Source organism: Mesitornis unicolor, unplaced genomic scaffold, assembly GCF_000695765.1.
Source record: "Mesitornis unicolor isolate BGI_N332 unplaced genomic scaffold, ASM69576v1 scaffold409, whole genome shotgun sequence".
Lineage (NCBI taxonomy): Eukaryota > Metazoa > Chordata > Aves > Mesitornithiformes > Mesitornithidae > Mesitornis > Mesitornis unicolor.
In genome coordinates, this window is record NW_010207998.1 from 27800 (window position 1) to 53322 (window position 25523).

Below are 25523 nucleotides of genomic sequence, written 5' to 3' on the forward strand. Positions count from 1 at the left end.
TCTTCCTTTGAATTTAATAAACAAAAACAAAAAAAAAAACCCAACAGAACAGAAACCAACAACAAAAAAAATCAAAAAACCAACAAAATGCCACGAACCAACAACAAACAAAAATACTCAGACACTTGTATTTACCCTTGGAAATCACAGCTTCCTATTTCTGACTGCAGAAAAACCCCAGCCACCCCTCTACCCCCTTAATTTTGAGGTGCGCATACAAGCTAAAGTCGTTGTTCCAGGCTATTTGTTGGGTTGTTACACTGATATATAGGAACCCAAATCACACACTGCATAAATAACAGAGTAGAAAGAATGTCCTATCCCTGAAAAATCTGTCATGTATGTTGTAGTTACTGGATACTTACGTATCAACAGCAAAACTCTTACAAAACTTACTGCAGCAGTACCTGCAATTCTCAGCTGGATTGCTCACCAAGCTATTGGACGTGATTCAGGCACATTCTGTATGCCTAACAGTTTTAAAAAGTAGCATTGTTGGTTTGAGGCCAACAAAGGAAAAGGAAGGAGAAGGAATACAACGCAGCAGAAGCCGACTGCCTGGTTGCTTTCCCTTCAGCGTTTACTGTAATTGCCCCCGGTGTGATGTCCTCTTTGCCTTCAGTCCCCAGCTGGCAGCTTCTTGGTATGCTGCACAGCTTCCAAGCCAGCTGTCAGAGTACAATGGCTGCTGGTAAGAGAATGGAAGGGAATTTCACAGAAACACTTAGAAAAACTTGAGGTGACACTAAATATAAATAAATCTAAATATTTTTATTCTGAGAACTTTCAATAGTCTCAGGCAGTCCATGTTCCAGAGTGTATTTTTCTGAGATATTGCAGTTTCACTGTCCTATCTTAAAATGTTTTTCCCTTCCCTATTAGTATAATACTCTACTATGTAGAGCTGATAGTGAAATGAAGCCTGTGAGTCTTCCAAAAGTTGAAGAACAGATCTTTTGTCAGCTTTGAACAAAATGTTTAATTGGTTGCTTTGAGAAAGAAAACAATGAAGGTGTGTTAGTAATCTCGAAAGGTCAACATGCTCAAGATAAAGCTTTATCTGAATAAAGTACTCTAGTGGGGAAGACCTATTGTCAGCATATGGTACAGGAGAGTGACATATGATTTGATATTTTGGTCAAATGGTCGTGCTTTTTAGCCACATTGTGACATCCTTATATAGGAAGCAAAAAAACCCCCAAACTATAGTGCTGCAGAGAAGCTTTTTTAATAGTATTAACCTTTTTAATATCAAAAAATAACTTGGTTCTGAAGTACACAAAAAGTAGTAAATTTCATAATTCTCTCACCTTAATTCTTAGTGTCTCAACAGATGAAGTGAATTCTCCGGTCACCCCTTACAGCTGGCAGGTAAATATTCAAATGCAAAGGTGGTGACTTCATATTTGAGTGATTGTTTTGGTTTCTTTGGTTTTGTATTTCTGGCAGAAAATTTTTACACATTCATACGGTTGCTTAGACACTTAGTTTCAAGATTTCAAAGCTAGAACCACATGCTCCACTACATACAAGTCAAATTATCTTGATGCTTATGTTCTTCAAAGGTTTTATACTGTCCACTGTATTTGCATACATACAGTAACTAAGTTGAGACTTACTGAGACTACTCTTTTGTAAGTTTTAATTCATTTTAATATTTATTTACATAAAAATTTTACTGACTCACCATAATGTGGTGGTGTGAGGTTTTTAGTTTTTAAATGTACACCTGTAAAACTGTAAATGTAAAATATAGTTCTTAAATTCTAATTATGTAGGCCTTTCGTTCCCCATTACCTCACTGAGAAGCTTGCATGATACAGTAAAATTGCAATGAAACTGTAGAGAGTACTCTTGTTATTTTAGATTTTAATCTATCAGATACTTAAAACTGCTTTAAGTGGCCTGATATTCTAATATGAAATAGCTAGAGATGTAGTTTTGGTGTTGTTATTAAATGGTCACTTCAGATTGTCTGCTTCCATCTTTCATAAAATAGACGTATTCACGCATACTCAGAGTAAATCTACTTCTGCTGTCTCTTCAGAATACACTCTGTAATACAATACTTGGAAAGAGAGATTTCTTTTACAGCTAGTTTCTGTGTATAATCTTTTAGCTAGGAACAGCAGAGAAATACTTAAATAGTCTTGTAGCCATCCTTTTACTGTACAATGAGTATTCAGATTGAGAAATTCGACGTGCTAGTGGCTCACCACACTTCTGGTTTAAGTTTTTTATAGCAACCTTAGGTTGGCTTCCTAACATACCTGCAAAAATTAGACTCAATACAGAAAAGGTTGTTATTTTCTCTAAGAATTACTTGATAAATCCTTTCTTTCATGCAATAAGTTTAAGGATTTCAAAGGAAGGAAGGGATTTCTACCAGAATCACCATTAAGACTGATAACACTTTCATGTCATAAATTTAGATTGAGAGGCAAACAATTCATAATTGTAGTTCATCATAATTTGAGTTAATGCTGCACACAAGGTGTATTTACCTTTAACACAAAAATATTTCTGAACATTATAGCCACTGGAAAACCAGAAGGATTCAGTGAATGAGCAACATTGGCCAGAAACACAGCCGGTGATTTGGCAGAATGAAGAAAGAAGGAGGAGTAAACAAATTAGAAAAGAATATTTCAAGGTAATGAGGGGGTGTGTGTGTGTGGGTGACATTTTCTTTCTTACTGAGAGCAGAAGGTTTATAACCAAGTGAGGGTAAGAAAACCTCAGAGGTTATCATGCTTTTAACTTTGCATGTGATCTGTAATCATTCATTTGGCTCTTCTGTATTAAATAATATATATGTATGTATTTAGGGTAATGTGAGAGTGCAGGAAATTCAGGAGGAAAAAATTGACCAAAGACTTTGTTTAGCCTTTCAATAAAAGAAAGTAATTTACAGGTGTTCTCTGGTAAAGCCAGAAACTGATCTTCAGTCACTGGTCCTTCCCCATCCATTTTGAGGACTTTTCTCTTGTCGGTAGTGCAAGGGAAATACACGTTATCTTTTTGTTATAAGAATGCTCTAGGCATTTTGGGTCTCGCCGCATTACTTCGCATTGTAGACAGGAAATTTTCTGTCTTGCTGCTGTCATGTGTACCATTGGTCACCAGATGTCAGTGTCTTCTTATTGCAGAATGGGTATGAAATTACAGCAGATGAGATAAAACTTGTTTTGGGATATGGTAGAGAAATAGAATTCTGGGCAGTGCTAGGCTGAATTAAGATTAAATTTCACTCATGAAATTACTTTCTTGGATCTTTGCTATCAAACATCTTTCTAAAATGCTAGGGATTTTCAAAGAAATTAAATTCTAGAAAAAACAGAGCATGCCATACAGCTCAGATACGTTCTTGTGATTATAGAAGCTATTGTTTTTGTTCCTGATGAGTTTATGGAGCTGTATCCTTTCCAGGTTTTTCATCCCTTAAATACTTTTGCCCTTTGAAGGGCAGGGGAAAACTTCCAAGTAAATCAGAATTCAGTCATCTGTCTCATTAAACAGCTGTGCTAACAATACAAAAGACCTGCATTAGTGATTCCTTGTAATTTTAAAGGATGTCTTTAAATGCTAATAGAGGTTTTGGTTTTGAGCTCTGGTGAAGCAAGGTACCTGAAATCATTGCATACAGCTGTAGACATGTCTCAAAAGTGAATTAAGAGGCAGTAACAAAAATCGCTATCACTGATAGTTTCACTTGCAAAATCAAAGCAGTTAGGAAGTGAAACAGAGTCTGTTTTCCATGGCAAACTGGGGGAAAAAAATAGCTACCACTGGTGTTCTGAGGAACCAGTGAAAATACAGTTCATGTTGTGTCCATGTTCTTCTGGCAAAAAAGCCAGTTCTGGTTTTTTCCTGGATTTGTTTTTGTACACTTGCTCTGCAGACAGTGAAGTACATTTACTTTCCTAAATACCGCTTTTGTAAATTCCTTCCTTCAATCCCTCCTTCGTTTCCTGCGCTTTCAGAATAATCAGGAGGTGGCACAGTGATAAAGGCCCATAGACTTGTGGAAGAAGTGCTGGTCCTGTAGATAAAAAAATGCAGTCAGGCTTTGAAGTTGTAAAGGAAATCTTGAAATTTTTTTTAATGTAATTTTTTACAATGTCAAGTCAGTCAGTGTAAGCAATCTTGAAGTTCCGTAATAAAACATATTGGAAAAGTAATTTTCACAAGTTGCAGACTTTTTCCTAACAAATAGTGCTTCAGAGTTGCAGTTGTTAAGATCTTTTTAGTTGGATCGACTGTCATATGCAGTCAGAGTTCACGCTGTAGAAGTATTTAGGTTTAAAATGCTCTTACTCTCTTGTCAATATAATGAAGATCTTGGCTCGCCTAGGAGGTAGATGATCTTTTCTCTCTTGTTTCTGTTTTTGCTCCTTTGATTCTGTAATGTGTGTTTTCTCAGCAGCTTCACTGGTAGGTAATAAGTGACATCTGACTGGTATCAAGCCATTTACTTCAAATGAAAACCTTATATGCACTTTAATAATTGTGTGTGTTTTGCAGTACAAGTCTTCCAGAAAGAGTTCAAGTGGAAATGAAAATGATGAGGTGAGAAATAGTAATTGTGTAAAATAGTTAAGAAAACAATTTTATTCGCTTGGCTTTTATGAACACCTACAAGCCACATTCGCGGATCAGGAAAACGTTGGCTAGAGTCCACGCAGACAAACTTTGCCTTCAAAGCCATGGCAGAAACAAGCGCTATACTGCTTTATTTGAAAAAGGTCATCAAAACTGTGTACTGGGGAGAAGTAGGACACTTACTTGCCTTGGCTATAGGGAATTCACCTATGAAGCAGAGGTAACGTAGGAGTAATATTCAACATGAGTAGTGGACAGTATTTCCTTGACTTACATGTTTTTAAATTTAGTTGCTGCCGGTTTGTCACATACTTGACAAATGTTGCGTGCCTCATGTATTGTGTATTTCATAATCTCATGTTTCTTGTTAGATCATAACTTTCATTTTTGTAATGTCATCTTTTTGATTTCTTTTTAGCAAGACAGTGATAATACTAATGTGTCCCCACAGTCTCCTGTGTCGTCTGAGGTACAAGTTTGTGGTTTTGTTTTTCGTTCAGCAAACGTTTCTCTGTGCACATTACTTGTCACCAGGTTTTCCATGCAGATATAAAGCTGTTAATTTCCTTTGACACTGTAAATGGAAATATTTCATCATAATAAAAGTCCAAAAATAGATGGAAACTAGAGACAGGTGTCACCCATTGTGTTACCTTTGCAACTGTCTGAGCTCACCTAGATTTCTTCTTTTTTGACTGATGTGTAGAAAGGTGCATTGCTTTGTCTCCATTATCTTCTAGAACGAAAACAGCTAATATGGCAAAACTGATCTTTGTTTTTTGTAGATGTCCTCTATGTATTAGCCATACAGAGGATTTTAAGTAAAACTTGTGGTTTAGTATTTTATGTATCATGGGGGAGCCAAATGGAGCTTCTTAGGGAGTTTTGTAATTTATGATTCTGGCTGTGGCATTTGTTGGTGCAGCCTTGCAGCGTCATTCACCAGTTGCTTCCTTTTTTAAGGACTGTCTGTGTAGTTTGTGTGGCTACGCTACACTGCTGAGCTCTGAATAAAGCAAAGATTATTAACATTTCCATCTCGTGCCAATGAGGAACCCGAGGGAACAGAATGAGAACATCTTCCAAATACAGTGACATGAATTGAAATAAGGATATCTCATGTCCATGCCAAATTACTGAGTGCATCTCTCTTTAGATGGTGAAATGAGGAAAACCTTCATAACTGAAAGTAACCATTTCTTAAGAAATGCTTTGATGCTAAGCATTGGGAGGATAGTGGCATTTGTGTACTGCTGGCTTAGAACTGTTCACAGAATGGTTTGCAGTAGTTTGAAATGGTTTAGAGTGGATTTGTAGTTAATCCAGTTCTACTTTTCTTCCTCAGTAAGGTAATTTTATCTGCATGTAGTGAGGTGACTTTCATTCCATTTATTTAATACTGTCCCCTTCAAAAGAATGTGTTACAGTTAAGCAGTAGAACTCACTTCTCTTATGGAGGAATAATTTAGACGCTATCTTGATGGGAATAACAGTTAATTCTTTTAACGAATGGAAGAAAATTTACTTTATCTCTTAACAGGATTATGAAAGGACAGACAGTAACACTCATGGTCCGTTTGGTCTCAAACCAAGGTCAGGTAAGTTGCTGTTCTCTAGCATAGCATGATAGAACAGATGTTTATTTCCTGGGCTGGAGTGGATGGCAAGGAGAGCAGATGCGTGTGTTGGAATGAATATGAAGAGATGCCACAGTGCAGCAATCTACTCGGTGTACTTACCACAAGCACAGTACTGGGAAAGACTTAGACAGCTGCTTTGGCAAACGAATTTCAATTGAAAGTTCTCCAAGTCACACAGTGATTTTTTTTTTTAATTATTTTTTTTCCCCACTGATTTATTTTGTGCATATTTAGTCTCTGTCAAAGAACAGCATGCAGTTGTTCTTGAGACCTGATAGCTGATGCAGGAGGGTTTCAAGAGAAGTAGACTTGTAATTTGTCCTGTGAAAGGTTGTTTAGAGCAGAGCTTTACCATGAGTTTTACAGCTTAGTGCTTTGTTGCACCCTGACTCTTCTAAGACTCTGCCATATCCTAATAAGAAAGCTGTGTTGTCCAAAGCAGACTTTGAGTCCTGTAAAATCTAGGTATAATTAATACAGGGGTTTTTTGCAGTTACAGTATTCTTTTGTTTGCAAGTGTCAATGTGAATATTGAATGTCAACAGTGTAAAACATAATTTATAAAAGACACTCTGCAATCCTTTTTCTGGTTAATACCACTCTTTTCTGTGCAAATTCATTACGAATGATCTCAACTCTTCAGTTTAATTCCATTCAGTGTTTATGGTAGCAAAGCTCGACCTCCTTAATATGAGCCTGTGAGCCTTCAGTGACAGATTGTGTCTGGCTGAGGTCAGGCAAGTGACTTCTTCAGGGCTCTTAAGTCACTGGAGATTTGTAAGCAGTTGCATGAAACCTTTATGCCAGAAATAGCTGGGTTAGTTGCATGGACCAGGACATGCCTGGCTGTGATCATTTAGAGGCTTCTACGTTATCTACATCCTTGGCTGCATGAGGGTGCAGATTTGGTAGGAGGAAGCTGGCTTGTTTGGGACTTTTCAGCCCATATCTTCTCAGTGCAGTAGTGGGGTTCCTGGGACCTCCTTCAGGTCCATGAAACAGCAGCATCCCTTTCATTCAGTTTTGGGAAAGTGAATGGCATTTTGTTTCTTACTTACAAGCCAAAGTCTTTGTTGTGTTAAATGCTTCCATAGATACCACTGGTAACATGCACTTCTGTTTTTCTGTATACAAACTACATATTCTCATAATCAAAGCAGTGATTTCAAGAGTATCTATAAAATTTCTGTTAGTTTTTGATTGTTAGATCTCTTGCTAAAATCCAAACTATTAGAAACAATATAGAAAGTTCCAAAGGTGTAAGTATTGAGTTTTTTGCTTAAAGACATGGAATAAAATACTTAAGGATACAGTGGTATTGCAACAGACGAGTTTTTATTTGCCAGTGTTCTATAAAATAATAGAATTGTCATTTGAAGGCTTTCTGACCATGAAGAATAGTAAAGTGAATATAAATATTTAACAGACCTTCTCTTTTAAGGAGCTCTCAACTTGTAGATGGCACTTCCTATTTTTCAGTTCTTTAATAAGCAATCACTGTGTCCTTGCATATGTGCACCTAACACATGCACGTGTGTGTGTGTGTATATATATATATCTCTATCTTCTAAAACTTTCACTGTATATCAGAGAGTTCTGTCCCTTTCTTCACTCTCCATAGACACAGTGAGAATACTTTCAAAGCTAGATTGCAAGCTATGCTTGGAAAAGTGCAGATGGAGTTCTGTGTCTCAGATATTTCAATGTTGAAGTTAATTCTGGCTCCATATTTTCTAGTTATCCATTTGCACTTAAGTAGGATTATCTGCATATTTTATTTGAAAGATGAGTTTTATAGACAGAGTCTCTTACATCAGGACATTTAAGTGTATTTGTTCTGAAAAGTTCTGCAGCTTTTCCCCATTTTTATCCTTGGTGGTAGATTTTTAGTTGTGTTTTTTTGATCTGAATTCTGAAAACTAACTTCACTAATGTTTGATAGCTTTCAGCCGTGCATCCCGCCAGGACTATGGTGCAGTGGATCCTGGATTTACAATGAGGAGGAAAATGGAGCATTTAAGGGAAGAGAGGGAACAGATAAGACAGCTTCGCAATGTACGTACCGTTATTTACTGTACTGTTGCAGTGTATTTGATTTGCTCTCTACCACAGTTTAAACCTTTAAGATAAGGGCCTGCAGATCATTACAGTTGTACAAGGGCATCTCTGTAGTGATATTTCTTCCTAAGGAATTTCATGTAACAGACGACACTGGTACTATTTTTGGTCCAACCAAAATACCAACCAGGAAACTAAAAGGTGTTTTTTAGCTGAAAAAAATGAAGTGAAATGAAAAATTATTTTTATTTTTAAATTTCTAAGGCTTTAAATTTTCCTAGGAAGACAATAAATCTGCTTGCATTTGCGCTATTTGACCTGAGATTAGAAGAAAGATGGTCATGGTTTCCTGACTACCCACGTGCTTTTTTGAGTGTTGAAAGTTGCTACAAGTCTTACAATACTGAATCTAAATTTCAGGCTTCCAGTAAGTTGTTTTCCGCATAGTTATGCTCTCAAGATACTTAAGAGTTACAGTTAACTGTAAAGCACAGCAGCTCTGCTTTCCAGGACAGTACTGATTTGGGATGTGACTTCTATGAAGGCTGTTTGTGTCTTGTCTGGCTGACTTCCTGAGCAGCAAGGGCTTGTTGCTGGGGTGGGAGAGTACATTTCCCGCTTCTCTCCTCTGTTCTGCAACACAAATGTGAGCACTTCTTGGCCACACTTTCCTCAGCTATTTAAATGTCACTTGCACAAGTGAAATAGACGTGCCCAAAGTGGTTGTGGTTATTTCCTCCTTCACCTGGCAAAACTGTGTATTGTTTCAACCCACAGATTCTGTATGCTAACAGCTAATAAGGTGTTCAGCCTGACATTTCTGTCCTTAAATTCTGTGCTTTCCTATTATGGGTAGAAAGTTCATTGTGTGGCATGAGAGCGATGTGTCGTGGTAGTTGTTGGCTGAATGTCTTTCTTAGTGTATGTAGTTGTGTCATTAAAACAAACAAACAGACCCCAACCCCCAAGAAAGCAAAGGGAATGTAAGGTTAATGATAAAGAGAAAAGGATATCTGTGCTGTGAGTTGGCTCCATTTACTTCATTTTAGTATTAAAATGTCTCTTAAAGTGAATGCTTTAAAATGTCCTGGATTTAAGATCTAAAATTAGCTGATGTTGAAAGTAACTTGCTTATGGACTTTTTAATAGAACCTTGAATCAAGGTTAAAAGTCATTTTGCCGGACGACATTGGAGCAGCATTGATGGATGGAGTAGTTCTTTGCCATTTAGCCAATCACATAAGGCCGCGTTCTGTTGCCAGCATTCACGTACCATCGCCAGCAGTGGTAAGTCACTGATCTCATCTTTGTTGCATCTTATGTAAAAACAAGCTTTTGAAGCTTGATACTAAACCATCATGAAGCATGTTTACTGTGTTAATTGGCTACATTCCTTATTGCCATTTTTCTGCAATAACTATTAAACAAAGCTCAGAAGTTTAGCTTAAGAGCTATCTTCATATACTAAGTCTTCCTAGAACTTGTTTTGTTTTAGCAGCTGTAACTGAATTTGTATCAGAAATACACAATCCTTCACGAATGTATGCTGAAGATCTAACATCCTGTCTTTACAGCCTAAACTCAGTATGGCAAAGTGCCGAAGAAATGTTGAAAACTTTCTCGATGCTTGTAAAAAATTGGGCGTTCCACAGGTACACTAATTGTTTTATTGGCTTGCTATTAATAACCAAAGAAAATGTCAGCAGATACTGGATTCGGGTTTTTTGGGAGGGCTTAATTTGGGGAGCAGTAGTGATTATAACAGTGATGAGGAAACTTGAAGATCTGAAAGGAAGTCCCATTTCTGGCCTGTGGCATGAACTTGAGGAAGCTACTCTGTGAGCTTCTAGTCAGTTCCTTATAGTAAAAATAATATTCCTTGTAAAATAAATTGTCTTCTAAACAAAAGAACTGATGCGAGAGGATGATGTTGTGATATGTGAAAGTCTTGATTTTAGCAGCTCACTTTGGCATGAATTTCAGTGTCTGCCTAGGAAATACCCTGCCATTACAGAAATATATAGCCTAACTGATTAGCTCTCTTTTTATAGCATGGCCGTAGTTGTAGCCCATTATTCATGCTTCTGTTGCCCAAGTTCATCCTCTTCCATGTATGGGGGGTGGGAAAACAAAATAAAATTTCCTGCATATTACAAGAGATAAAAAAAACTGCCTTGGTCCTTTTTAGTGGAACAAGAAATTGGGGTCATGGATTTAGAAGCCTGAGTTGTTGCTCTGCTACAGCTTCTATGTGGTGTGCAGCCAGAGGCCATTCAGAAGTTAGAGATGCTAAGATTTACCTTCTGAATTACGTGTGACACCAGCCAGCATTTGGGAAAGTTGTCCAGCTTGTGCTGAATTTTGAAACTGCAAGATGCCATTCCTGGGGAATGCCTTATTACTGAGGACCCAGTCTATCGGCACTTCCTAGTTTTCCCAAGGGAAAAATTGGTAACAAACTTACAAAACAAGAGAAAGGGGAAGTAGGCTGCCGAGCAAGTAGTGCCCATCAGCCTGTTTTTCTTGCTCTGCTTAGGAAAAGAAACAGAGTCTGTGGCTTTGTGAAATGACCAGTCTTTTATGTATCTATGTATGTTGTCATAGTTTAACACTTTAAACAGATCTTGGGTATAATTAGTTTCTGACTGTTCTGTTACTGCAGAGAACCACATGTGACATTTAAAGCTAAAGACATTTTCTGTGCAAGTGTCTTAGTGATGTATGTGTGACTTCAGAGAGAATGCTTTTGTCATCTACCTTGGGGGAAAAAATGAGTGAAGCTTGATACACGTACTGCTTTATTTTGCAGGAGAGACTTTGCTTGCCTCATCACATTCTGGAGGAAAGGGGTCTGGTGAAGGTTGGCCTCACAGTTCAAGCTCTGCTTGAATTGCCTACATTGAAAGTATCTCAGCTTTCCTCCATGTGACATGACTTCTGGGAAGCTCAACAACTCCTCATTCCATCTGTCAATTTGGATTGCTCTGAGGCAGTTCAGCTTCCGACACGGGAACATCCAAGCCATCAAAAACTAATATCTGTCCAGATGCTGTAGAGAGCCTTACTTCAGAGTTGTACGTGAAAACCTTGGAGTCAGCTGACAGTTAAAAGAACATAATTACTCCTTTTTTTTTTCCTTTTGTAATTGGATGCACAAAGAGATTGTGGTAGCATCGTGTTCTCTTTCCAGTTAATTTAAGTTTAAAGCTGCCATTTAGCATCTCACAGTGTTACAGTTAAATGCTGGATTTCTTTTCCTACATTGAAAATATTGTTTGAAGTATTTTGAGATACAAAGCACATACATACACTTGAAAGATTAAAGTCAATCATGTGATTAAAACGAAAATGTAGCGATGGTATGATGGTAAAAATGCGAGCAACTGATCACTTGTAATCCACTTTCACTCTCTCAAAAAGCTTAATATTAGCTTTTTTTATTATTTTTTTGCACTCCTGATTGTAACTTACACACTTCTAACATTGCCAGTACTTAGTCTGAGTGTATGGTGACTACACAAAACAGTATACAATGGGAAAAGGACACATTTTATTTTTTCCAGTCTTCTAGGTTGGTGCCAAATATTTTTTTTCAGTTGTACTGTAGATTGTTTACATGTGAAGTGCCTGTGTAATTGATAATGCTTAATAGTCTTAAACATTTTTGAAATTTCTTTGTTTAAAATAGATGAAATGGAAATTTTTAAATATTTTAATAGTTTTTTGTAAAATCAGTACGTGAAGGTTTAAGTAATACTTCACATTTTTGATGTTGGGTGTTTTAAGTTTATTGCACAATTCAATTGGTTTTGTTGTCTAATAATTAGAAAATACTGTAAATAATTTTTATTTATGCTATTTAATTTGATAATACTTAATCACTTTTGGTTTAATGTATTGCTGAACAAAAAAAATTTGTCTACTTTTCTTTGTTTGGGACAAACAATACACACGGTGAAGAAGACGTGAGGACTAGTGACGCATACAGAGTAATGTAGGACATTTTGATTAAAACTGCCAAAATCTCAGGTTTACGATGTGACTTTCAGGATTTTGTGTAATATTCCTCCTGATCTCACATCACATTTTTACAAGAGGTATATCCGTAATTTAGTTGGGAAATACCAGTGTTTATCTTTTCAGTGTTTATGGGATTTATTGTGTAATTTACACAAGGGCGGCATAGCACACACACCAGTTTGTACAAATGTCACTGTGCTGATACGTTAGACTCTTCTGCATAAATGTGAAAGAAAGAAATTTCCACTGTGGTGGTTTTTTGGAACTTCCGAGTTCATGTATTTGTTTGCTTCTGCACAAATTCTCAGTGTTTTGAGAACATTCTGAAACCGCACACAGTTTAGTTCTCCAAACAAGTTGCAAATAATGTAATAATTTTATTAATAGGTCTGTTTGCATTAGTTTGTTCTTCATGAATAGGTAGTTAAATTAAAAGAAGAGAGTTCTGACTGTCACAGATTTTCTATTTCAGGCTACGTTCACTTTGATTGAGGGACATGTTTGCCCAGTGTGTAACAAGACCTGACTCTGGTTCTTCCAATTGATCAAGATCCCATGTAATATAATTCATAAAAGAATGAGGGAGGGATATCATTTACTCCTTACTCCATTTACCACAGTCCTTAAAATCAATAGCTGAGAGGAAAAATAACCTTTTTCTGATGATGACGTGGTTGTTTTTTTTTTAAAGATACGTTATTTGTAAATCCATTGAAACGCACTGATTCGTGTGTAATGGTTCAAAATCGCTGTGGTTTATATAGTGCTATCTTAAAATACAGCTCATGGAGAGGCTGGTGTAGAAGTTAATTTGCAAAGCCCTGGATGTAAAACGTAGGTGACATAAATCCTTCAGGAAACTGGATTGCTTTGACCTTTGAAAATACGGTATTTCAGATCTACTTGGTTTTGAAATAATTCGCATAATACTCATTTTAACAACTTTGATACATTTTACATTAAAGGCAGTATCTGAAAAGCCAGGCTAAGACTAAAATGAAAAAGTAATGTAATTCATTAAGCAAAATGCTTGTTGTCTGCTACGTTTGAGGAACCATGACCATGCAAAAGGAATAATTAAGTGTCTTTCAGTTCCTGGCTGTGGTGACAACAGGGACCAAGTCACATTTCGGTCTGGCAGCCACAGGATTGCTGACTGTAAATGTCGCTTTCTGTTAGCTGGCTTAAACTGATCTACACTACTATTTCATTGTCATATTTAAATATGTTTTCTGATCTTAAAGTAACTTTTTTTCCCTACTGGAACTAAATTTATAAAGTTATATCACAGTGTAAACATCAACAGTTCCCTTGATGTCGCATGCCAGATGCTTAGCAGTTGGGTTTTTTTAAGCTTAACTCATTTCCTCGTTAACACGAAGACTGGATATGAAATTAACGTAGTAATTTTAAACTGTATTTCTGAAGTTAAACTACTAAAATAGCAATTTATTTCTTTTTTTTTCCAACTACTTGAGTTCTTCCCCACAAACTTGCTAGAAGCAGTCTTGCTTTGCCATTCGTTGGAAATTATTCTGGCTACCTTCATGCTTCTTGAGATTCTTCCAGGGAAAAGATTACGGCCTTCAAGTATCCTTAGGAGCAGTCTGAGAAAAGGTCCACTTTGCCTGGATGAATCTTTTCCCATCTTCTGTTAGCTGCTTTTATGAATAATAATAATAATAATCTAAGGCCTTGCTAAAATTGCCTGTTCCCATCACGATTTTTTTTTTTAGGAGCAACTGCAAAAAAGGTGCTAAAAAAGTTTAAGTTTTAATTTTAGAGCAGCTCATGGAAATTGTTGTTGTCTTCCCTGAACAAGGATTTGCCTGCTATCCCCTTTCTATTTGATTCCTAGCATCATCTTACTTATTTCTCTTTGTTCACAGATCTGTTAACTTCACGTTGTTCATTACTGCCTACCACTTTCCTCCTTCCTCTTTACTTTTTTACAAAGTTCCTCCAATGACATTGGTGAACTGCTGTGATTCCAGAGCCCCTGCTCTCAACATTCAGTAGGTTTTGAGATATCCTGTTCCTGTTTTGCTCGGTTGCTCAGTTTTTACTTTGGATGTGAAGAAAAGTCAACATTCAAAGCTTTAGGAAACAGCACTAAGTTATCCTTAATAATTTAGGAGTTAACTAGGGTGCTTTTGTTACTGTGAATGCTATAGGAGGTTACTGCAGTAATGTGGTATGAACTGTAAATGATGGTGAATGAACAGACAGGGCTTCTGGCCTTGTGTATTTTTTTCTCTTCTTTTAAAAATGTCATTGGGTGCAGTGTGTCACACATGAATGATCGTTCATTTAAGCAATAATGTCCCAGATACTGCGTGGTCTTAAAGTAATTGTTAAGCGCGGTGAATTCCCACACAGTATGTAACACTGCTAATCCAGCGTGCAAGCTGGGACACTGCTGGGGATGCAGAAAACCATCTTAGACCCATGTGTCTGGAGGCCTTCCCAAAATAGAACCAAGAATTAAAATTATCATAAAATATGGAGGTATACATTTGAAACAAGAACTGACATGAATCGTAAGAATTTCTGGGTAAAATCAGAGCTTCACTGAAGTCAATGCAGGTTTTGCTCTTGACTTCAGTAGAAGTTTCACCTCTTTGATTTAAGGAACACCTGAACTGGAGACTGTAGCAAACATGGCTTTTAAACTTGTTTTGACTGTCGCAAAACTTCAGTGTCAAATTCTTGACTAAAAATAGTGCCACTAAAAACATTGCAGGGATTCATTCATTTAATACAAATTTTCTGATGTGCCATACGCAGGTAGGAAAAGTGAGGTTGAAGCACAGCTTTTGTACTAAGAGAAGGGATGTCACCACATCAAACTGCCGGTAAAGACCACCATCAGTTACTTACTGCAGCAAAAACTTTATTTCAGGAATCATTTAGCGGCAGTCTTCTCAGATTTTGACATAAATTTGTAGCCAAATTTAAACAAAAAAATGAAAAGGCATCTGTTTTCACTGAAACCGCACGTGTCTTCTCAGTATTGAGGGACAGAGGTCTGGCTGATGGCTTAAATACTCGTATGAAAGGGAGCTGTTTTACCTCCTACAAGCTGCAGCCTGCCTGTTTTCTATGGATAAGTCTGTACACCAGTGCAGAGATACAGCACGTTACTAATTCTATGGATTTCAACTGAAAGTAACCTGTGGGACTTTTTTTAGCCCTTTCTACACATAGAAGATGATTTTATATTGATAAATCCAGAGGTTTGTTTTTTCATAAGGCTAATGTTTATATTTCTTTCAAGAGCAATGGTGACCTCTACTTGAAAACCAAAAGCAGATGTACAAAAACTGGTGAAGTATTTGCTGTTTACAGGTGACTTTTTAGAAATAAATAATAATAACAACAATTAAGTCATTAAGACCAGGACTAGTCAAGGCATAGTTGCCCAAGGAGAGGGTGCTCTGAGTTGATTTCACGTTGAATCGCTTCGTAATGAAAAGCCCTTATATTTAGTAGAGAAAGAAATAGATGTTTTGTAGCTACTTCATGCTGAGGGAGGCAGATCCTTAAGTACATGGAGCTTGCTTAAGAGGTTAATGAGAAATTTGACATATTTTTTGTTTCCCCCAAAGACTCTGTATTTTGGGTAGCTCTATCCCGGTGCTGCAGAAAGCATTGTCAATGGTGCAGAGCGGTTGCCCGTGCCAAGCTCTGGGCAGGGTACCTTGCTGGGGCCTACTGGTGTAACTGGTACTGCCTGTGCAGTGCGGCTTCTGAAGAAACACCTTGCTTTGTGCTGCTGCCTCCTGCAGAGGCTGCCGAGCTCCTTAAATAGATCTTTGCAATCTGAATAAAAACACTAAGGGAAGCGATAACTTTACTTGATAGTAATAGATAAGTAGATGTTTACCAATCTTAAAATTCCACCAGCAAGGAATGATGGTGGTGAGGCAGGAAGAAGCTTACTCCAGGAACTACAGAACTTCACAACAACAGAACTTGACAGGACAAGGGGCAATGGGTGCAAGCCGGAGCATAGGAGGTTCAACCTGAACATGAGGAAACACTTTTTCACTGTGAGGGTGACAGAGCCCTGGCCCAGGCTGCCCAGAGAGGTTGTGGAGTCTCCTTCTCTGCAGACATTCAAAACCCGCCTGGACGTGTTCCTGTGTGACCTGGTCTGGGTGATCCTGCTCTGGCAGGGGTTGGACTGGATGAGCTTTCGAGGTCCCTTCCAACTCCCAATATTCTGTGATTCACTGAGTGAAAACTGCCCCATGACCGAGCAGGTCAGTGTGTCACTTGTCCTCACATCAGTGACTCAAAACAGTAATACTGGTTCACGTGCAACACACCGTGGGATATACATAATGTATTTGCAAATGGTGAACTGTGTTTTTTAATCAAGAATTTTATGACACCTTTTTTTAGTAAAACGAATATGAAGGTAAAAAGTCGTTCTCTTCCTGTAAAGAAAATTTCTGCTCATACTGACTTAAAATAGAGAACATACGTGACCATAACTGCACTTTAGTTGAAACGTGCCACTGCATAGGAGCAGTTCGGGCTCCTGTGTTTTACATAGAAAAATGCCACTTTGCTCTAGTTGTCTTTAAGTATTTCACATAGTACAGTTCTGTCAATGTATTATCTTAAAATAGTGGTTACATGCAATATTTGTTCCCTCATTTGTTTTAGCCTTTCTCCCCCCCCCTTTTTTTATCATGGGAGACAAGTGGAGGCAAAATTGCTGTAAGCTACCTGATTAATCTCTATGGAAGGAATGCAAGTTCAGTTTGTTAAAATGACATCATCGGTCATTTTTAGTTCAAATATTTTATAGCTAGCTACCTTTTCAAAGAGGAATTTTTAATGTGGTTTTTATAGTTTAGAATCCTAATCTTCAAACAAACAAAACCAGAAAGTCTTTCTTGGACTGTTGTAGTATCTTAACAAATATGAAAAGAGAAGCTCAAACTGTCAGCAAAGTTAATTGTTTTGGGAAACTTTCCATTTTGCCAATGTTAAAGCTCTTTTCCAACCTAAATCTGATTGTATGACTTCAGTGAAACCAGAATTTCCCTCAATCGTTTTGTAACTGAGCTACAACATGAAGTCAGTAATTTAAAATTAGTTCTTCGCACTAAGGAGAATTTCCTTACTTCTTTCAAAATGGTGTGAAATAAGGGCAATGTAATGTTTTTGTTTTCCTCAGTAGTTTTATGAAGGCAGATTGTGAAATCGGGAGTACTCGGAAATAATTACGAGGATACTTTTTTTGTTTTGGTTTCTTTAAATACGAGCAGACCAGCGAAATCTTTCAAGAATTGCTCTGTTTGTTTTGGACTTGGCCGTGCTGTTCCTGGCCTGGAAACTCCAATTGTTCAGTATTAATCCATTTTCTGGAGCGTGTGCAAGATTGTGCTCTTCACATGCAGATGGTGATGCAGTTGTGTTCGGGACTCGATGCGTGAAGCGTCGCTGCGGCTGTGGGAATTCCTGACGGCACGGCAGGGGCGCGCGCAGGCATTGCAGAAGGGTTGTGTGGTGGATGACGTTGGGAATCATGTGAATACTTTTTACTGTTACGGAATGTGTAGAACACGGGAAATGTGATCGTTTCACGGTTACCATTCAGTTGGTGTTCGGTTGTTCTGTTCTGTAACTCGTGATGATAAACCTCAGAGAATGCAATGTAACCAAATGATCGATATGTAAATGTGTGCAGGAGATGACAGCAGTAGTTCCGAGGCACAGTCGGAGAGTGAGCAGTTCAAAATAGATGCTTACATTGTGTATATACTTGCAACATCTTCGATAGTGCTTTTTAATTCATTTTGCGTTTCCTGTTCTTGTAAAGCGCATCTTCCACACTTTTGAGGATTATCTACTTGTACAATACTGTATTAAGTCTTTTTTTCAGGACTTCCATTATTGCTGGAGCTTCCAACATAGATGTTTCTTTTGAAAAATGTTCTTCCTGTTCTCTTTTTGTAAATAGCTTTTTGTATTAAATTTGCATGGATAAACCCCACACTTCCAAAACCAGTGTACATACTCTGTGTATAAAATACAAACTGTTTCATAATTTTCATGTAGTCAAGTTATTCAATTTGTTTTCACTTGTTTTTATATATTCATAGTAAATAATGAGAACTTGTATTTTCTTTCGAACGTGTCTGTTGCTGTTTTGATAGATAAGTGACCTACCTGCCTCGATATGTTCCTTTATAGTGACAAACAAAAGAAATGTTAACTCTCACTCCAGGGAAATACAGGACACTGTTACATATGAAGTGTGTTAGGACTTTGGTTTTGACCAACAGGGCCATCAGTAGTGAGAACATAGGAAGATAAAGATGCCTTCACTTGTAGCAGGGTCTTTATACACTTACACACTTTCCTTTCTTACACAACGTGAAAACCACCCAATGTCTTACAGCATATGTGTGGAACAGCATCAGTTTTTTGAGTCTTGCTAATAATAATAAGCTTGATCCAGTACAGAAACTCCTGCTGACAGAGGTGATCTGCTGCCCCTCTGTTCCCAGCGTTGGATGTGGCAATAGCACGGATCATCTCTGCATCATCAGTTGCTAGATCAAGCATTAGGGAAACAGAACTGCCAGGTTTTGGAGATCTAATCAAGTTAGGTTATTCAGATGTAGGTTAAAATAGAATTCTCTGTGACAAAATTAATTTTACCTTAACTTCTTTGTTTATTTAAAGATCCGGACAGTTTTATTATTAGACCTGAATGTTAATAGTACAATACTCTCTTTTGAGAGATGTTTTCCCTGTGAGGCTTTACCTTCTGCACCTGCATGCACCCAGCTGTTCTTTGTTTCCTGGTGAAGCAAAATTTGGCACTATAAAGCAGAAATTGAGGCCCAGCAATGCAAAGAAAGTGCACACCATCTTTTGACAAAGCCACCTAAACAGCTGGAACGTGGTTTTTAATGTGGTGGGTTTTTTTTTTGTGGTTATCAGTGAGGGATTTGCTGTTGAAATGCTCTGTGAGTCTGTTTAGTTTCCAGCTATAAAGAAAACTTTCCTCTTACGAAAAGGCCTTTTGGGTCTACAAGGGGAATGATACCATGTGCAGAGGCCTCTGTTCCAGGCTGGACTCCGTGAACCAGGAGATTTGTGTCTGTCCTTGGTTGTCTTCATGAGGGAGGTCACTGTTAAAGAAGAAAAGTGGTGTAAGCAAAAAAAAATAAATCTGTGATTTCCATGAGTTGTACTGAGAGAAATGTAAAATTAACAAAGCTTTCCAGTGTAATTTTTTTAATTATTCTTGTTCGGTACCTTTGATAAGGGTCTCACAGACAAGTTTGTCCCTTTGTATTCAGACACCAGCTGTGGGTAACATGGCTCGGACATGGACTTTTCTCACCGAGTCATGAGGTGTTAGAAGTTTTGTAAATGATGGACTCCAGCTATAAACCAAATGTACGTAGTTCACGACACCTATCTTGGGAAAGGTGTCTGCTGCTGGCAGGCTGTGTTGATTTCAGCAGGATTTGAGAACTGATGGTGCTGAATAAGTTTTACAGATTTTTCACTGAAGTGCTTCCTCCACCCAGCCATTCTTCAGGAGTAGTCCTTAGGTCTGTATCGGTTTTGGTGACTGCAGCAACCTTTTCATATGTCACACAGCTTATTCAGCTTCTGTTTCCGAAATCAAATATGTTGAGCTACTGCTAAGTAGTTGTTTTTTGTTTCTGTTCAAGCTTGAAGTCTGCGTTTCCCTCCATAGACTGTCAGATCCCTGTGACGCCTGTTCTCATGCTGGATCTCTCTCCAGTGTCCAGCTTACAGCCCAGTCCGACGTCTTGCTGTCTTCAGCTGCTGGGTTGTAGTGCTTCAGATTTGTTGTTTTGATGGTAGCCTTTTAACTTTCTGGTTGAAATATTTCTGCCCCAGTGATTCTCTTGTATGTGGAAACTATGAGAGTTTTTTAAAAAAAATAAAATTCAACTACTTCTCCATGGTTTCACAGAATTCTGTTTCTGATTCTGTGTTCAAACACATTGATGAGTTACTTGTAGTGGCTACAAATATCGCTCAAACGGCTGTCAGAGCCCTTCCAAGAATGTTTTTTAAAAGTCTGAGGTTTAGTGTTGCAGTGACTTTAGCAGATTAAACTTATTTGCAAGATGTTTCTGTAATTATTTGTGGTTTTAATTAGTTAGGCCTCATTAATAATGAAATATCATGCTAATAATATTCTGATTATATAGCCGAAGAGTAGATTGTAATACAAAAATCTAGTTTTCACAGCTATAGCACATTGCCTTCAACTGAACAGTAGCTCATAGCCACTAGGAAGGGCAATATAAGAAGAATTAGAACATGTTAACTTTTTTGAAATTCACAGGTGATTGTTAAAGGTTTGACTTTGTATCAGCTTTTAGTTTTCATTATAGCGGGGAAGTGGAACAACCAGACTCTGTGCAACTTCTGTAGGGTTTTGGGTTTTTTTTAGCTAACATTTAAATGTGACAGACTTCCTGGAATACTTGTATTTTTCAGCAACCCAATAAACTTCTCTCTTTGGAGTATTATAGTTGTGGTTTTATTATAATTATTACCAGAATTTATACAACTTTTCATATATACATGCAGATACAGTGAGTGCGTGATCTCTAGATCAATAGTCACTACCCTAGCACACAACTGTGAAAGCTCCTATTGGCACGGGGACTGCAGGAGGCCACCGCTTTTTGCATCCTCGTCTTTATCCCTTGCCATGCCACTTGCACATGGCATTGCATTCCTCTGGATACAGCAAAGTCTGTCAAAGGGGTTGTCAGAGATCTTGGGTCTCAGTGCTCCGATGAGTTTAAGGTGCAAACCTTCCACAGGACCATCTTCTCTTTAATCTCATCCTTTCATGGGAGATGGCCCCAGTGCCAGTGGTAAATTGTCTCATTCGATGGCATACTGCTATTTCTGTCTTCTGTACAACTGTTAAATCACAGAATCCCAGAATCCCAGAACGTTAGGGATTGGAAGGGACCTCCAAAGCTCATCCAGTCCAATCCCCCTGCCGGAGCAGGAACACCCAGAGGAGGTTACACAGGAAGGCGTCCAGGCGGGTTTTGAATGTCTGCAGAGAAGGAGACTCCACAACCTCTCTGGGCAGCCTGGGCCAGGGCTCTGTCACCCTCACTGAGAAGAAGTTTCTTCTCCAATTGAAGTGGAACCTCCTGTGTTCCAGTTTGTGTCCGTTACCCCTTGTCTTATCATTGTTTGTCACCGAGAAGAGCCTGGCTCCATCCTCATGACACTCACCCTTTAAATTGGGCTGCATTACATTTCCTGCTCTTCAGCGTTTCAAAGAAGTTCATTGCTTTTTCTCCTAATGCATTCACAGATACATTTCTACTCCAAGGTTAGCGTTTGAAATCCTTTTGCAACTTGAGTGAGAAATACCGATACCTTAAGTGTGAATGTTATTTTATGTAATAAGAATATGACATTTCATATAGACAGGTATGAACTCATGAGCTCATGAGGTACTGTTCATTTCAGCCACTTGCTTTTGATCTCCAGAGTCTCCTGTTCTCCTATAATTAGGATAAGTGGAAGAAGAAAAAAGTAAAGCAACAGCAAATGTCACGCTTCCTCGCATAAGCTTCCAAGTGCATGAACTTCTGGAAAGTATTTAATAAGACAAACCATCCCGATCTCTGTCCTCCAGCCCCTAAAAAACTCAAGTAAAACAAAGGAGGATTATCTGAGAAAACTTTCAGCAATGTCTTTTAGAAATGAGTAAGTAGTATTGAATTTGGTCTCAACTAATGTTTCTTTTAAAGCTGTTCTCTTCTGTTAATCGGTGAGTGGTGTGTCTAGCTTGCATGTTCCGCTCTGTACTGAAACGGTAAGGTCATTCTGTTCTTTCTCCAGTAAGACACTTAGACAGTGATGAAATTGAGGTACTTCTGCCAACAGTGATAATTTTGTGATTTTTGGCACAAGCAACATAAACTTTTATTTCCTGGGAATATCGGTTAAATGATTTCATTGTTTCTGGTGAAATGGCAGGGGAACTGTCAGCTTCCTTCGTCCTGTCTTTGTGAACCAAGGACTGCAGAAGCAGAGAGGTAGTAGGTGGAGTTGGTACTCTTGAACCACCCCAATGTATGGAGCATCATTGTTACTCTAGGTGCTTGCCCTTCTGTGAGCATACCATGCTTGCCCGCTTAGCTGTTACTGTAATGTTGCCTGTGTACGGCATCATCGAGCCTTATTTCTGTGTTTGGGGACCTCAAAACTCTGTTTGCCGATTTTGGGCTTTCGGTAGTGGTTTAGAAGCAGCCTTATCACACAGGCTCCTTTTGATGTGTGTTCTTTTCGATAAACTGCATTAACGTTTTGTTACACGTTCTTTCATTGCAAATTTCAGAGTTCCATTTGATGCATAAATGGAAATGAAAAACCTTGATGTATTTAGGGGAAAAGTGCTTGATTCTTCTGGGATTTATGTGCCCCAAAACTGAGATTTAATTTCATTTGGTTAGGTTGTTTAGCCTTTCAGATATCAACAAACAACATTAAATTCTGTTTTAACTAAAAACAAACTCAGCGTTGCCATAATGTGTTTAGAAGGCATCTATAAAACACAGCAGATCTTCTCACTTCTGTTCCTGCAGGTACAGATGGAGAAAGAAACCTCTCCCCCATCTGTTTTATCCCACTTGGACTTTTATATAAACCAAGAAATCCTTGTGCACAGAAGTTTCTCTAAATATAATTTTTTAAACCTAAATTTATTGTTGTCTTTTTAAAAGCCACAACAAATTAATGTCTAAATTGACAGGTTGCTCTTCACATGAAAATTGGTAAAGTCATGCAGGTCTTTTTAACTTTCTGAGGGACCACGTCTGTTTAACGATATCACAACTTCAGGTTTCCTGTGAGCATTTCTGAGCACAGGTCGTGCTCTGCCTGCAGCCATTGGACTCCTTTCGGTAGCAGGGCGCTGCTTCTGCACGTTGACCTGCAGGAGTGCAGAGCATTCTGCCATTTCTCACTTTTTCAGCTTGTTTATACAAAATGCCTTTACCTGGTGCCACCAAAGCTGTTACCCTTGCGAGCTTATAAACAAGAAAAACAAGCACAGGGAGCTGAACTGACGTGCAGTTAAAAATCGCATCTGGGTTGTGGTCAGGGCTGCCTAAAGGGGTTTCAATTCTCTATCAGTTTTCAGCAGTGTTGATGAGTGATGCTACAGTCTTGGCATCTCTTCACCCCCTCTCCAAGCTAGATGAGCCCCATACCTGCCTCCTCTATAACCCTTGCCTCAACAAAGTCTGGGGCTTGGTCTAGGACTAAAATGTGTCTTAGAATGACAGAATCATTAAGGCTGGAAAAGAGATCTAAGATAATCATCAACCCAACACTACCATGCTCACTAAACCATGTCCTTAAGTGGCACATACACAAGTCTTTTGAACCCCTCCAGGGATGGTGACACCACCACCTCCCTGGGCAGCCCCTTCCAGTGCTTGACAACCCTTACAGTAGAGAATCTTTTCCTAATATCCAATCTAACCCTCCCGTGGCACAACTTGAGGCTAATTCCGCTTTTCCTATCGCTTGTTCGTTGGGAGAAGACACCGACCCCTCCTTCGCCTTGTTACCCCCTCCTTTCAGGGAGTTGTAGAGGGGAATAAGGTCTCCCCTCAGCCTCCTCTTCTCCAGGCTGAACACCCCCAGTTCCCTCAGCTGCTCCCCATAATTCTTGTGCTCCAGACCGTTCACCAACTTCATTGCCCTTCTCTGGGCATGCCCCAGCCCCTCAATGTCCTTCTTGGAGTGAGGGGCCTAAAACTGAACACAGGATTTGAGGTGCGGCCTCACCAGTGCCCAGTACAGGGGAAGGATCCCTGTCCTGGCCCTGCTGGCCACACCATTGCTGAAACACGCCAGGGGGCCAGCACCTGGGCACACTGCTGGCTCATTGACCAGCACGCCCAGCTCCTTCTCCTCCAGGCTGCTCTCCAGTCACTCCTTCCCAAGCCTGTAGCACTGCATGGGGTTGTTGTGACCCAAGTGCAGGACCCAGCACTTGGCCTTGTTGAACCCCCTACAATTGGCCGCAGCCCATCGATCCAGCCTGTCCAGGTCCCTCTGCAGAGCCTCTGTTGTGCTGGGCAGCCCCCTCTCTTCTTCTTCCAGCCCCTTCTCTCCTCCAGCACACACAGAACCATTATAGTTGGATTCAAAGTGCATTGTAAAGGCATTGCTCAGTTAACTCGTGAGGAATTCAGGAGGGCGTAACTCATTTTTGGAAGAGTACAGATTGCTGCACTGTCAGGTTTAAGGAATGTCTTTTAGAAAAGCAGGAAAACTACTGAGATCCTTTCATTCAAATAAATATTTTTCTTTGCTCTATTACGAGAAATCTTCCTCTGCCAGCTGAAATCTACCTCGTGAGTGGCAGTTGAATAACATGTTGACGAAGGATTTATTAGTGTATTTTTTTAAAGCCTATATAAATTTTTTTCTTTGTGTAGGTCTTTATAGAATTACTCAAGTGTACAAAGTCAGCTCTTAGTAATGTTGGGCAAGCTCCAACTACAAAGCATAGGACCTGTGAAAGTCAGAAAAGGGAACAAGTAGGAAATAGCATGACGGCTTAATCCTACACACCCACAAGCCCTGTACCCTAAAAGTGCTATGTTTCTCAAGCATTAGACTTATGATGTTGAGCGTTAGCCAATATTTTTGTGTGCAACGTGCCCAAGCAGTCTTTAAACATGTTGAGCCCTGCTTGCAAGGTGAAACTGGGGTAAATGCTAGTCCTTTCCTACCAGTAACTGATCTGCTATTAAGCTATTCCAGCTAGGGTTGATTTGGGGAGGTGACAGTGCCGCTAACACTGCCCAAGCATGAGAAATGCAGCAGAACTGTGATTAAGCACCACACTCTCTCCTATTTTTCTCACTTTGCATCTGGGCATAACCTTTATAGCAGCAAATGTGATAATCTACCCGACCAATGGTAAACTGCGAATTTGTTGTGCAACCTGGCAGGGTAAGAACAACCTGTGAGGCGAGGTGCTGTGGTCTGATCCCCTGCTGAGAGCTGGAAGAGAGGGCCTTTCCAGAGCCCTGGCTTGCAGCACCCCTCTAACCCAAAATTGCGTGCCAGGGAGTTCAGGCATTGCTCCCTGACAGCAGTGTGCTTGGAGACCCAAATCTACATCCAGCCATCACA

The 25523-nt window shown here is 39.0% G+C and overlaps 1 protein-coding gene across 1 annotated transcript in view; it reads left to right on the top strand.

Moving 5' to 3' along the window:
• LRCH2 (leucine-rich repeats and calponin homology (CH) domain containing 2) overlaps positions 1-11570 on the top strand; it is a gene marked incomplete at its 5' end in the record, with an annotated part of 27451 nt that extends 15881 nt beyond the window's left edge. The window contains 9 exons of the mRNA XM_010192335.1: positions 1323-1371; positions 2537-2653; positions 4525-4569; positions 5021-5071; positions 6143-6200; positions 8185-8297; positions 9450-9587; positions 9875-9952; positions 11110-11570. Of these exons, the coding sequence (XP_010190637.1) occupies positions 1323-1371; positions 2537-2653; positions 4525-4569; positions 5021-5071; positions 6143-6200; positions 8185-8297; positions 9450-9587; positions 9875-9952; positions 11110-11229 (769 nt within the window). The remainder of the gene's footprint in view (positions 1-1322; positions 1372-2536; positions 2654-4524; positions 4570-5020; positions 5072-6142; positions 6201-8184; positions 8298-9449; positions 9588-9874; positions 9953-11109) is intronic.
• Between the last annotated feature and the right edge of the window lie 13953 nt (positions 11571-25523).